This window comes from Hirundo rustica, chromosome 24 (genome assembly GCF_015227805.2).
Source record: "Hirundo rustica isolate bHirRus1 chromosome 24, bHirRus1.pri.v3, whole genome shotgun sequence".
Classification (NCBI taxonomy): domain Eukaryota; kingdom Metazoa; phylum Chordata; class Aves; order Passeriformes; family Hirundinidae; genus Hirundo; species Hirundo rustica.
This window is the reverse complement of record NC_053473.1, coordinates 2,722,072-2,736,582: the sequence shown is the minus strand read 5'-3', so window position 1 is coordinate 2,736,582 and position 14,511 is coordinate 2,722,072. Positions and strand designations below refer to the sequence as shown.

Here is a 14,511-nt window from a genome sequence, read left to right as displayed (position 1 = left end):
CTTCCAACACAACCCATTCCATGGGTCTGTGGGTGTGTGAAATTCACTGAACTCATCTCTCTGCAGACTGCCAAGATTGGTGCTGGAGAGAACACCTTTGACTTTGATTTCGAAGACTTCTGTTGTTATTCTCCATCAAGACTGAAGGAAATCATCATCTTGATCATCTGCTCTGTGTTGTAACTGCACATCACTGATGATAAATCCACGTTTGATGTGGGTGAATCAGCAGTGAGCAGTGCCCCACTTGGATGCTTGCACTGGCTTTGAAGTCCTGCTTACACCAGACCAAATGTGCAGTGAAAACGTTCTGTCACCACACTGAGTTATGTGAATTAACCAAATTATTGTTTCATGTTGAGGTTCCTTATGCAGTATGTTTAGATTCAAATGTGATATTCTGACGGGAGATGAGTTACACTATTTATCCTATTTTTTGTGACTTGAAAACTGTGTAAAATGGCATTTTCATACTAAAACATAGTCAGATGTGGTGTTTAGAACTACCCACGAGAGTAAAGAAAAAAATAAATATCAACTACTGGACTTTAAAGAAATCGTTTTGCTTCCTGAATCCTTTATCATGCACCTGTGCACAGACAGGCAGCAGCCAATGAGTTCTCCTCATGAGAACCTTCCACTCTGGCCACAGCCTATAAAGCAAACTACAAAACACCAGGGGCGTGAAAAGCCACTGTGAAGTACGAAATAAGTGAGTTCCAAAGCCATTACCAATTTTGGTAATTTTGAAAATTGCAGGCAGTTGATTTATTAATTAAAAATCCTATTTTCACGTTAGCTGTCATTTTTTTTTTCCTTATGGATTTTATAACCCTTCTTTACAAATCTACCCATAGGAAATCTAACTCTTAAGTTTGTGCAGGGGTTAACAAATGCCCAGGTGAGGATTTAAATTTTCCATTCACTCCCTGTACTGTGGCAAAATCACTGATTCACATAAAATGAAAGTAAATTTTACCTTGCACATTCTTTAATATTTTTTAATATTGTCATCTTTCATTTCTTATTGTCATGAGTAGTCTAACATTTTCATAGTTGTAAATGTTAAATAGAGTTTCACTGTTTTTTAAAAAATACGTTGATCACAATCACTTCATAGTTCAGATATGATTTCACAGCAAGTAAAACTTTGCTCTGAAGCAGATGAAGAAGTCAGCTATGCATAAACTCTGCTTATCTAAAATCTTAGGGCCTCTTAATTTGTTCACAAACAGTTCCTGAAGCATTATTCAATGGATATTTCAAGGCTTAATAAGAAGGCAAAGGGGAATAATAATTCTCTGTTTCCTGTTTACAGCTGAATCACTTAGAGGAGATATTTGTGATTCAGGGAACAGACAAACCTTTAAAAATGAAGGGGTTTTTTTGTGTGTATGTGTGTGGTTTTTTGTTTCTTTTTTTAAGTGCCTGGGAAGTCTGTAAATTTTAATCAGAATAAGATTTAGGCACTTAAATATCTTTGTGAAACTGGCTCTGAATAGTCTGTTGAAAGGTAGAAGGATTGAAGTCCAAGTATTCTTTGGAAAAATGAAATAGATTATCCCAATTGCACTGTCTGGCTTTATTTTATCTATAAAACATTATTTTAGTGGAGCGGTTTCCTCAAGAATTTAATTCTTCTCACATTGTCTTCACCAACATTTTCCTGCCTCAGTACAACTCAGCAAAGCTCTTTTTTTTCAGTAGCTTCTGTGCTTCCCAGATACAAAATGTTGTTTGCTGCCACAAAATGGAACTTATTTCTTGCCATTCTCCTACTGATTTTCACGACCCTGAGGACAGAATTTCTCCTCCTTGTCCTGCAACGTCTGTTCATGCAGACACAGCAGGTGCACAAAGATTTAAACTTTGGCTCCTAATCATGTACGTAAGCTTGCGTCTGTGGAAAAGAATTTATTCCTGTGATGTTTCTAAGAGATAAATAGGTATTTATAACTTTATTAATTAAATAGCATTTGAGGTTAAATGTTGGGATTTGTTTTAATAGAATATAGAAACAATGAATGGGTTGTACTCAAAACTCTACAAAGAGCCTGAGAAGATCAAGCAGTGGAAATTGACTGTGGAATCAGAACTAAACCAGAAAGAAACTGCAAGAAAATAGAAAGGTTATTGAAGCACAGCATAAAGCTATTCAAGAACTGCAGGCCAGGATTGTACAGCATACATTGAATAGATAAAGAGAAAATGCTTCTTGATTTAGCACGACAATATTACTAATACAACTAAATATTAAAGAATGTTGCAAGTTTATTTTTGCATTGAGAAAATGATTATTCTGAGCAGAGGTGTGCACCTGTCCTGTGTGAATGTGTGGATGAAGAACCTGCAAGTGTTTCAGTTGCTGGTAAATTATTGTTTATTTCCTGCAAAAGATGACTTGGCATGGAATACCAGATAAAACAGACTTCTGATGAACGAAATTACTTTTCCATGCGAGATTTGAAAAACAAAAGTGTACTTCTAGTATATTTTTCAATAATGATGTGGTTTCCTATTTGTTCCCTGTGAAATTAGTTTGAAAACAAAAAACTCGGTTTGACTGGAAGATGAGATATGTGAAAAGAGAGATCTCTTGAAAGAGTAAGTAATACAGACAAACTTTTTTTTTTGTGAAACATTTTTTGTGCTGTGAACTGTGCTGGTGTAAACAGGTATGTTCTAACTGTTAAATTGTAAAGGTCATTACATTGTTAATCTTCAGGCCCATGAAGTTTGTGCATTCCTGTGACACATTTTATGGGGGTTTTCTCTCTTTTAGAAGCAACACTTTGAGATTTCAAGGAAACCTGTAGTCACTTCACAGAGAAGTCCAGCAAATGTAAATGCTCTTTAATTCTGCTTTTAATTCTGTTGGAATTTGTGTATTGGTTTTGGGAAACTTTCCCAAAACTTAATCAATATTTGCCTAGGACCAACCACCTTATTCAACTCGAATGTCTGGTCATCAGACACAGGGAAAAATGAAAGTAGAATCTGTCCTTTTCCCTTCATTATCATATTATTCTCATTCTGTTAGATTTCAGCTCTGACCATAAAGAGTGATGAAAAAGATGATTAAATGAGCCATCAAGGCCCAGCTGCAGGACTCACAATATCAGTTTGCTGACTTAATAGAATCAAAAAGTAAGAGCTCACATTGCTATAGTAAAATGTAATTGTTTATAGAGGTATAGAAAACAGGATCATGATAATTTTACTCTGTTACTAGTCAGCAGCAGAATTTCGGGGATTGCAGGCCCTGTTTTTGTCTGGAACAGACAAATGATGTTGGGTTCAGGACTGGCAGGGTAATTTTTAGGAGAAGTCAAGCAGTGAGAACTTTTGAAGCTTACAAGAGGAAAAGACATTACTTGACATTACAAGACATTGCACATTTACAGTCGGGTGCCGCTGAGGAAATTTACTTTTCAGAACCTGATTTTCAATATTTTAAGCAATTTATATGACAAAGAATTATAGAATATAATGCAAGTACATTTGATCTTTGTTAAAATCTATGCATATATATAATATTACATTTTAGTAGCATTTTTTAGTAAATATCCTATTTTTCTTAAACATACATATGAAGTTGAAAATTCAGTTCTGAAAAGACAGATATTGAGCATTTGCCTCTCCTATTCTAATGCTTGTCTTGGTGCTCATAAAATACTCAAATGACAAGTTGGCATCATTTGTCCATCGTGGTTTTATTGAGCACAGGAAATTTCAAAATTTTCAGCCTTTTATTTCATTAGTACACAGTGTTGGGGGGTTTTACTCTGAAGGTGAACTTTTAAAATTAAGGTTCCAATCCCTGTTAACACCCAGTACTTTAGAGTTAACGTCTGTACTGCATAATCCTGAGAGATTCAGCAAGAGTCTCAAACTCTGTGGCAGCCCTGTGCGAAGAGAGGCCTTTCCCCAGCAAGGGAGCCCAAATCCCTCTCTTTGGTCTGTTTTCTTTGCTGTTAAATGCACAGCACCTTCTAGTGACAGTGTGGGTTGGAACCTGCTCTGTCTGGGATGCAATTCTGGAAGGGTGACAAAACTTGATGCCATATTACAGGTTATTTCCACTCAAGCTTATTTTGACAACTCGAGAAAACTCACATGTTCTATCTTAGCTGAATGGGAAGAATGTAACCACAGCCAGAATTTAAAACTCCCCTACAGGGAACACATGTACAGGCATTCCCAGGGACATGTAATTGCCACTCCACACCACTGAAAGTATTTTCCCAGCGGTGTTTACAAATCTGTGTTGTCTAAAGCTGCAAAGACAGAGCGTGCAAAATAGAACGTGGAAAATAAGAACAAATCTGCAGAAATCTCACTGTAAGGACTCACCCAGGAGTGACAAGTTGGATGCAGTGTGCCTTGCTTCTACCGGAGCATCTTGGTGAGGAAGAGTTCCTGAGGAAAACCAGCTTTCTCTTTTCCTTCCTTACAGCCATTTTAACTTTGAGTTGGAATCTGAGAGTGGTTCTCCGCTGGGAGGAATTCACCAGGCAGGTCCTAGGTCACACCTGGGGCAGAGTTTTACCTTTAGCACTCTTATGATGCTGGGTTGGTACCGTTCATCCTTGACAATACTGCCCGAGGCTCTGGGTTGTCTTTGGTGATGGTTTGTTGCTGCTTTTTTTTTTTTTTGGTTTGGCTTTGCCCTCAGTGCAGTGATTGTGTATCTCAGGCTAGCAGAAATATCTAGCACTTTCCAAAGAAATGAAACCAAATCCAAAGGGCCCTATTGTCTCCGAGCCGAACAGCAAATAGGATTATGAAGTATTTTCAGACCATAAATGGAGATTGCTGGCATATGATATGCAACAAAGAGATTTGCTGTTTTAATCTGGGCTTGATAGGAAATGCTGCAGCTAATCCTAGGAAAGAAAAAGAAGAGCAGACTGTGAATCTATACATTTCAGAGATGAGAGCTGTGTTTTGGGCTGTTACAGAGACTGGAAATAGGCAGATTAGCTTTGAAAATTCAGCAGCCACAGGCTGTTTAAATGCAAAACCTGGCAAAAACACTTGTTTCTATGGCAGCATATCAGGATCTTATTTCCTTTTATCAGTGGAGGGCTGCAACTGGATGGAGTTGGAAATAATTCCTCTACCAGAATACTCATCTTTCAGAACCTGATTGATTTTGCCTATTTTTCATCAGCAGAGCTTCCAATTATTGGTTGTTTGCAAGTGTGGACATGTTTTTACTTTACTATCTACAGTTGCATATTTCATGGAAATAAGAGTGACCCTGCTCTGTAAGTAACCTGCTCATGAGATCACAATGTTTTCTTTGTGTTGTACCACTACCAGGGGCAGAGTGAGTAGGAATCACATCTGATAACTTCTCATTGTTCCTTCTTTTATTTTAGGCATTAGTCAGTGACAGAGAATCCTATTAAATTAGCTACATATGAGCTTCTGGTATGCACAGAATTTCTGTAGCCCATTACGGAGACTCCTGGGGAATGAACCCAGGGTTTTTATAATTACTAAATTCTATTTACAGATATCACTTGAAGCACTTCCTGTATAACATCAGCACACCATCGTTCACTTAATGAAAGAGTAAAATCACTGATGTCAGGGAATGGATTGGTTTGGTTAACAGAAAGGTTAAAGATAAATAATTAACAGTGTAACTGGCTGTTCCAGAACAGGGCTGCAAAGCTGGGCTATAAAAGCACATTAAAAATTTCTATCACTGTGTCTCTGCAGGTCAGCAGGAGGGCAACCAAAGAAACGGATCCATAAGCATCAGACTGTGGATGATGGATTTTAGGAAACTGTATGGAAGAAGCCTCAGGCACTCACAAATTGTGACACTGGACTTCGTTGTCCTGCCACAGTCTTTTGTCTTGCTGCTCCCTGTAGCTTGTGGGATCTCACTCCCATCAGAGAGGTCAGTAGTGAATGAGGTCCATGGTCATATCCAGGACAATTCAGAATGTTTTTTACCAGCTTGATAGTTTGTGTAAATTACTGAGGATACGTGAATACCACCCTTTCGATGGGCAGGATAACGGTGCCAGCAAGGGAAAGGCAGCAGTCACATTGGTCCCAAGCTCCACCCAGAGTGATTCCTTGCCCTTCCAGATAAATGAATTTTCATCCTTAATACCTGGTCAGGTATTTCTCCCGTGCACTGGGGTGTTCAGAGGCTGGGTAAAAACATTGCAGTGAAAAAAGGCAACGCTGACATTAAACTGACTGCTCCAGAGGCTGATAGTTGCCATCACTCAGTATCCCCACACTGGGCTCTGCCTGACAGCTCTAAACCTTCCTGACAGGAGGGCTCTGCACAGGTGGAACCAAAGACATTGCATCTGTGCAACTGCCTTACTAACCGAATATGTAATCACTGCAAACAATGAAATTGGGTTTGTGTGGCATGACCTATTTTATGTATTATCAGTAATTATGTTTACATCCATTAATTCTTTATTGCTCAAATCCTGTATCAACTTTCTGTTATTTTACCTGGCTGGTGGAGAGTTACCTGGGTCAACACTCTCCTTAAATATTGCCATAGTATTAGAAATTTCTTTTAATGTTTTGAATTTTCCTCAGTATTCCAGGCTTGTTGAAATAAGCATTAGCTAGCTAATCATGGGAAGTTAAAATATTTATTCCTTATATGATTTATTTAATAATTTTTTTGCAAATCTCTGTGTGATTGTTCAGTCACTATGTTTTCAAAAGCACAAATTCTTGCCGAAGCCTTTGCACTTACTCTGCATTAACAGCTTCTCTTTTTCTTGGGATGTTTCCTGACTTTATTATTGGCCTTTAGCCTGACAAAAGTTTATTTCCTACTCTTCAGCTTCCTGTACAAGTTTTCTGCATTTTCTCACCTCTAACAGTTATTGTTGTTGGTTTACCTCTATTTTTATTGCTATAGTTTTTATCGTTGCACTGTTTTTAATCTTCATTATGATTTCAAGCCTTGTTACAATTTGCTCCTGATGTTTTCAGACATTTCCCTAAATCTTGTTAAAGCATATTCTTAAACCTTTTTTTTTAAACTCTAATCCCACCCTCCCACCTCCCCCCCCCCCCCACCCCCTTACTCCCAGTTTTCTCAGCTCCGAGAAATTGGCACTCTGAGGCAGTAAAGAGTACATGAGCTCACACTCTGACCTGTTCTCTGCCTGTGTTCTTATAGGGGGTGTTGAGACACCTTAAACCTGGCTGTGGTGGTCTCCAGGGTGCACAAATGCAGCTCCAACTGCCTAAAGCTGTCAATCTTTAGAGGAAAGAATCAGCTGTGCATGCAAGGACCACATGTGATATTTTTAAGGATGATGGGTTTTAATTCTTATTTTGAGCGGTTTTTGTCCTCGGCAGGTTTTAGTGTTATGGATTGTATTCTTTTTCTTTCAGGTTGTTTGTGTCCTTTGAAACACTCTTTTCTCAAGAACAAACATTATTTTCTGTGGTTAAAGCTTCAAACAGCCAAGCCCATACACGTGTATGTAGTGTCTGTGTATGTGCAGTGTATATATAGACATTTACATTATCTGTGTATGGGTTGTGTAGTGTATACTGAGAGAACCTGAGTGTTTGTATTCCAAATATATCAGAAAAATACAGAGCTAAATAACACACTGGAGTAGTAGCAAAGTGAGTATTACACTCCTGTTGCCAAGTGAGATGGACAGATGTTACAAAGAGTACAATTAATACTCTGCTCATGTCCCTAAGCCAGAAAGAGGTTCAAATATAATTAAATTATTTTTAATTCCTGAGAAATTATATGGTAGAAATTAACCCAGAATTAAAGACTCCATGAAAACAGAAAGCATTTGGCTAGTCTTAATAGAACAAAGCCTCTATTATGTCATCCAAAAAATGCTTGAAAAATTAGCCCAGGACACAGACCTGTGTGGAGCAGTCTGAAACCACAGGAAAAGGAGACACCATTACTCAGGAATTAGCTGAACACCAAGTGGGACCGACTGAATCACTCCTCCATCAGCTTAAAGTGACCACATTTACCACCTCAAACTCCTGTTTTCCATGTTTCTTATGGCTACATAAATGTGATTGACTTGCATAAGACATGCATCAGATCAGATTCCAAATGGGAGTTAGGTGACCAGACCTGCAGGCAGGGAGTTCAGGGAGGGGCTGACAGGGAATAGTGGCTTTATTGACCTCTTCTCCCTCTTGCTCCCCCAAATGTGAGTATTTTCCCCATCTGGGGACACTTTTTCATTAGTACTGATGCAATATTTTGTTTCTTACTCTGCTGTGAGGAGTGGTTTTATTAAGTTTTTTTCCCTATCAATCAGGATTGAGTGAATTGCTTGTTGCTTCAATATTTGCTGAGTAGGTCCCAGGCCAGCCAATTTCTGAGTGTGTTCTGCTTGAGCAGGTCAGTCAGGCTGTGCAGAGCAGGGGGTTTGATTCAGATTTGTTGTTTCATGGGCGTTGCACAGACTTAGGGAACCCCAGAATGATTTGAGTCGGAAGGAACCATCCCATCCCCTGCCATGGGCAAGGGACACCTTCACTATCCCAGGCTGCTCCAACCTGGAACACTTCCAGTGCTGGGACAGCCACAGGTCCCCTGGGCACCCTGTGCCAACATCTCCCAGCTGTGTCTGGTGAGGAGCAAGCAGAGGGAACCAGGCCTCGTTAAACCTTAGCAAAACACAGGTGTAAAACTCATCATTTGTGGTTGCAGCCTTCCTGCCATGGACTTGCTGTCCTGTGGAGCAAATAAATTAATCAATAATAACTTTTTAAAAGCACTGCTTAGTTTAAAAGCCTGAGGAGAGAATGACTGCTAATATAATTAGATTTCCAGCTCCAGTTTCCAGGTTAGGATATTATGGACACGTTTGTTCCTGTCACATTTGCTTTGTGGTTCAGTATGAATTTTCAATAGATGACTTTGTGATAAGAAAGCAGCAATTGAGATGCAATTATATAAACAGTAAGATCAGCCTGGAATTAGCCTGGAGAGTATAAAGCACACACAGTGCTTGTGCTGGGTCACTGCCTCTCCCAGCTCAAGGCAGAATCACGTTCCTGTAATAGGGAAGAATTCTGCTGACAAGAGGTTGGTCTTTGCAGACTGGTGTTGTTGCAGCTACAGGGTAAACCAGCCTGTGTAATGGATGGCTTTTCTATGGGAAACTGGCAGCTGGGAGAGACTAGGGGGTGATGTCCAGATGCTGGTAGACACTGTCATTTAAAGTTTATCATTTAGAGGCTCTAGAGTAGTTCCTGAAATTGTCTTTGAGCTAATCAAGGCTTTGTTCTCAGGATCCCTGCCACAGGTTTGAGAAACCAGATCAGCACAACAGGCAGATAAAGCAGGATTCATTGAGTTGAACTCTTTGTTGATGTTTTTTATTGTAATTTGCTTGAATCTACTATTTAATTCTTGGCTGCGTTCCCATCTCATCACGCCTCTAAGCCACTGGAAATTGAAAAATCCAGTTTTATACCTGATATGCACAGCCTTGTCTTTTTGTCTCTTTAGCATTTTATAAGATGCTTTCTTTAGAAAATTGTTTTAAAGCAGTGAGATTATTGTAATATCTCTGCTTAATTCTAGAGCTCATGTTTTCTTACATGTCACACTTTCAAACTTTCAGCTCCTCTTATTTGTTCTGTCAGGATTTTATCACTGAAAAGTTCCATGTAATATGCTTAAGTTAGGGGTTAAGGGGGGAAAGTAATTTGTTCTATGCTGTTAACAGCCTCTTTGCCCTTGTTCTCTGTTTAACAGTGGGTATTATTTCAATAAGGACTGAGATTGGAAAGAAACTGTCAGGCTGCATTACTCCAGGTCTGTGACTGTCCTGGCTGTTCCTGTCCAATGCCGAGGACAGCGCTGGAAAGCACATCCCATTTTAGCTGTGGTTTGCTCTGTTTGTTCTTCCCCATCCAGCATGAGTCCCTTCTTTGTGATGTCTCTCCTCTTTGGCCTGATTTTCGGACAAACAGCATCACTCTGTGCTCCTTCTGAGTACACAATCCGTGTGGAGAAACGGGAGTGTGCCTATTGCCTGGCCATCAACACCACCATCTGCGCTGGATTCTGCATGACTCGGGTACGGGTTACAGATGTCTCTGCAACAGCCACCACTGCAAACCAAGGCTCTGTTCTCCCAGAAAATAGCGTGCAAATGATTTAATTGTAATAGAGTTTATCACAGGCAAAACAGGAAAAACTGCACCGTCACCATGTTTTCAAGTTAGCTTTTTGCAAATGCCAAGCCTCTGGAACCATGGAGTTGATAACACCAGTGGCACAGCAGAGACCTGAGTGCTGCTGCCACTGCAAAGCCTCTGTGAGCAGTTTGTGAGGGCAGGATGGAACAGGTGAGGGGCAGATTATATTGGGTCACTCTTAATTAATGTAAATAACTCAGGTAACTTCTGCTCTCACTGCTGCTATCTCAGCTGGCTGTGGGCACAGCTGTGCAGCAGCCACACCACTCCACACAACTTCACCGTTCAACACAGCACTTTGAGTTCCAGCTTGGTCAGCAGGGAGCCAGAAGGGATCACAATGCTCAGGGAACACTCTGAGCCATGTGGAATAGTTAAACCACAAAAACAAGGGGAATATGTCTGTGTGGGGAGGGAGCTCCAGTCACAACGAGAGCTCTGAACTCAGTAGTACCACAGCTGGGCTCAGGTATGAGTTTTGGTCTCTGCACCTCACAGGATGTTTCTGACACTTGTGTGCTTCAGTGAAACAACACATTTCTCTTCTCTTTGTAGGACAGCAACAGCAAGAAGCTGCTCCTCAAGAGCGCTCTGTCCCAGAACGTGTGCACATACAAAGAGATGCAGTACCGGACAGCGCTGATCCCGGGCTGCCCTCACCACACCACCCCCTACTACTCCTACCCCGTGGCTGTGAGCTGCCAGTGTGGCAAGTGCAACACTGACTACAGTGACTGTGTCCGTGAGAGGGTCAGGACAAACTACTGCACTAAGCCACAGAAGCTCTGTAACCTGTAAAGCTTTCAATGGGATGCGGTGAAATGTACAGCTCTGCTCGCACCTGAACTGAAATAAAAGTGTATTTCATATTCAGTTTGCAAACTGCTGTGCAAAAAGATTTATTCTGATGGTGCATCATTAGTTGTTTCAATTAGCTGGGTGTTCTGAGACAGGCAGAAAAGAATCACAAGGGCTGCGTGTTTGTATTGAGAACCCACATGAATTTACTTTGGGGAAGGAGACTGTGTGGATGTGTCAGCCTCTGCTCACAAATCCCAGATATTTTGTGAAGAGATGCTCAGAGATTCAATATATTGGCATATTTCAGAATTTGATATTGATTTATTTCAGAGTTCACATACTTGACTTGATGTATTCCAGAGTTAAAAAAGAGACCACACACACTCTTGGTATTGAACATTTTAAATAGATTTTGACAGATAGTTAGAGCCTTCAAATGAGCAGCAGTATTTTTCCATCTATGTAATATTAGTTTAGACTCTGCAGATCTGTGCCCTCCCCGCTGTTGTCCAGACCTGTGTTTATTGGGAATGCTTCTCTACATTAAAATCTCTACGTGAATGGCACAACCCCCCCTTCCCTGCTGAAGTACAGTTTGAAATACACCTGTCTCTGTGAGCACTGAGGAATCACTGCAGCTGCAAAGCTGGCTGCTCTGCTCTCCACAAGGGGACTGTGGTGCCATCAAACTGAAAGCAAAACTCAAAAAAAATTCCCATTTTTCCCAACAGATCCCCTAAGAGTGGAAGGAGAGCTGAGCCCACCCTGTGTGATGAACATGCACAGGTGAGAAGTGCAGAGCCAGGAATAAAGAAAAGTAATGCATGTAATTAATGTAAACAAACAACTGCTTCCTTTCCACTGAGATTGTAGCTCCCAAGAAATTACAGGTACTCCATTGACACATTGCTTGAAATAGTAAATAAAGGAACCAGAATTCACAGGATACAAACATGAAATTTAACATTCTTAGAAAAATCTTCCTTTCAGGATTGCAGTTTTCATGTCTGTTCCTAGAATCTGATTCTCTGTTCCAAATACTTTTATTTTATTTCATCTGCAGCAAAACCTATGAGAAAGCCCAAGGGAAACTGTTGGTGCCCCACTGGAGCAGGGGTTTGGGCAGGATGAGCTCCAAGTTCCCTTCCAACCTCAACCAATCCATGATAATTTGAATATGTCACAGATTCTACACAAACATATGTACTGCAATCATCATGTGCATAATTTGGTGATAAAGAAATACCTTCACAAGCAAGGTTTGAAAATTTAAATTCTCCAAAAACACGTTTGAAATTTACAGAAAATCCAGAGCATCTGCAGGAGCAGCCCTACCTCTGTAAAACTGATTCCTTACACCCATAGTTTAAACAACCCAGTTAATTTTGTACAGGACTATTTCTAAAACTCTTTGGAGCAGGACAGGTTACTGTCTGGCAGTTGAAGAGATGGGGCCGCCATGGTTTGCATCACGAAGCCAATTTCTTGAGCTTTATATACCTTTCAAGCACAACAACAGTATCCATGTTCCTGAGTAACATTGCTAAATTTGGGGTTAGTACAGACTTGTACAGGCCAGTACTGTCTTACACACAGAGATGGACACACACACCTCCATCTCTTACTTCTCAAGGGTCTTACCTCAGCTTGCCAGGGCTTGTAGACCTCTAGTACATCTGCTTCTGTAATGAGTTCAGCAGCACTTTAAGGCCTGCTTCCGAGCTGTATTCCCACAGTATCCAACAAAAAACGCTCTCTGTTCGTGTCTAAGGCCTTTTGCCTGGCACAGGGCTTCTGCCCGCCAGAGTTCTGCACTGATGAGGATTTCTCTCAGATCCAAGCTGCCCCAACTTGAAAACCTGGCTGCCCTCAGAGTGTCAAACACCTCCTACAAACTGACATCAGGAACCTGGGGGTGAGTTTAGTTTCCCATCAGGCGATAGAACATGGTTTGCCTCATGAAGCCAATTTTTTGAGCGCTCTTCTGGTTTATAGACACCTTTCAAGCACAGTAACAGTATCTATGTTTCTTAGTAACACTGGTTAACTATGTCCTAGTACAGACTTGTGCAGGCCTGGACAGTCTTGCACACAAACATGTGTACACACTCCTTGATCTCTTCCTTCTTCAGATTGCCTGTGCTTGTATCCCTCTAGCACATCTAGCTCTGTAATGAGTTCCGCAGTACTTTGATACTGCTTCCAAGCTGTATTCCCACAAGTCACAATTAAGCTACAAATACTTTCTGCTGGTGAGAATCTGGTATTCCCAGCCCTTTCTGTGTATTCCACAGAGCAGCTGTGGTCTCCCAAGCTCTCCAAGAAAGAGCTGCAACGCGAACTGCTCCTCTCTAGCTGGTGAAGAGCACAGGAATGGCAGAAAAAAACTTGCGAAATAGGTATTTTTTGAACAAAGCAGCTCTTATGGTATCTGGTAAATGCCAGAGAAACAAAGAGTTTGGCTTTAAGATTAGCCAGATTTTACTCAAGGTGTTGGGAGTGTTAAAAATGTTACTTAGACCAGGAAAATATAATTCTGTTTACTAATAAGCAGCACTTGTACTTAGCAAAACAAACAAAAAAAGGCCTATTTACAGTATCAGCAGCACTGCTAAGTTATTGTAATGTCCTTTATGGCCTGACAGATTCGTCTGCAGTACAAACACAAACCAAGTCTACTTTTATGGTTAATGCCTATGCAAAATCGTTGAGAGAAAAGTAACTAATGTGCCTCCTTTTACACTTCAGAAAACCCTAAACTGAGACATCTGCGTTGTTCTAACATATCTATTTAACCATACCTCTCCATGCCCTCCGAGGACCGTGTGCCTCTGACCTTTAAGTAGTTTTCATGTTTAAATTTAAGACCCCCAGGTGCAGTGATAAATCCCTGTTCGGGTGATGATTCCTTACAGACGTGTGTTTGTTACTTTCCATTTATCCTAAGACCGTTCCCACATAACTGAGCGATGGATTTGCAGGCGATCCAAACATTCTCACCTTTTGTCCGTATCTCAGGCCGGGTGGGGAGAGCACAGAACGGGCTGGAGCCGCGACTGCTCCCGGTGCTCCGCGGCAGATGCTCGGAGAAGCCGAGACCCGAATGCACGGAGAAGGAAAAGAAAGGAAAAGAAGGAGAAGGAAACGTTCCCCTCCAGCTGCCGGTGGGGGAAGGAGCAGCGGCTGGAAGTGTCCAAGGCCAGGCTGGGAGCAGCCCGTGTGAACGGAACCCGCCTTAAGCTCCCTTCCCGCCCAAACCGGCCTGGGATCGTGGCGCCGCCCGCCCTCAGCGCGAGCGGCCAATGGGGAGCGAGCACCGCCCCCCGCCCCGCCCACAGCGCGCGGGGCCTCCCCGGCACGTGGGCGCCTGAGGGGAATTCGGGTGGACACGGGTTCGAATCCCGGCGGGTCCCGATCCCGATCGGCATCCCCATCCCCATCCCGATCCCGATCCCCGTCCCCGTCCCCAGCCCGGGCCCCTGCCTGCCTCGCTGCCCGAGGGCTGCTCCA

At 41.6% G+C, this 14,511-nt stretch overlaps 1 protein-coding gene and 1 long non-coding RNA gene across 4 annotated transcripts in view; one reads left to right on the top strand and one right to left on the bottom strand.

The window, feature by feature from the left end:
• The window catches only part of LOC120762756 (uncharacterized), a 32,008-nt gene extending 17,787 nt beyond the window's left edge, over positions 1-14,221 (bottom strand). Inside the window, exons 1-2 of the long non-coding RNA XR_005703965.2 lie at positions 14,002-14,221; positions 4,354-4,886 (exon numbers count right to left, since the gene is read on the bottom strand). This is a non-coding gene — a long non-coding RNA (uncharacterized LOC120762756). The remainder of the gene's footprint in view (positions 1-4,353; positions 4,887-14,001) is intronic.
• TSHB (thyroid stimulating hormone subunit beta) lies at positions 8,128-11,082 on the top strand. 3 transcript variants are annotated; one of them, XM_040085500.2, is made up of 4 exons: positions 9,031-9,079; positions 9,755-9,814; positions 9,917-10,079; positions 10,756-11,082. In XM_040085500.2, the coding sequence occupies exons 3-4, from the start codon at positions 9,918-9,920 to the stop codon at positions 10,996-10,998; spliced, it is 405 nt and encodes a 134-aa protein (XP_039941434.1). In that variant the 5' UTR covers positions 9,031-9,079; positions 9,755-9,814; position 9,917; the 3' UTR covers positions 10,999-11,082. The 3 variants fall into 3 exon arrangements, with proteins under 3 accessions (XP_039941436.1, XP_039941433.1, XP_039941434.1); XM_040085502.2 differs by lacking the exons at positions 9,031-9,079; positions 9,755-9,814 and adding an exon at positions 8,128-8,195; XM_040085499.2 differs by lacking the exon at positions 9,755-9,814 and having other exon boundaries at positions 8,973-9,079.
• Positions 14,222-14,511: the final 290 nt, after the last annotated feature.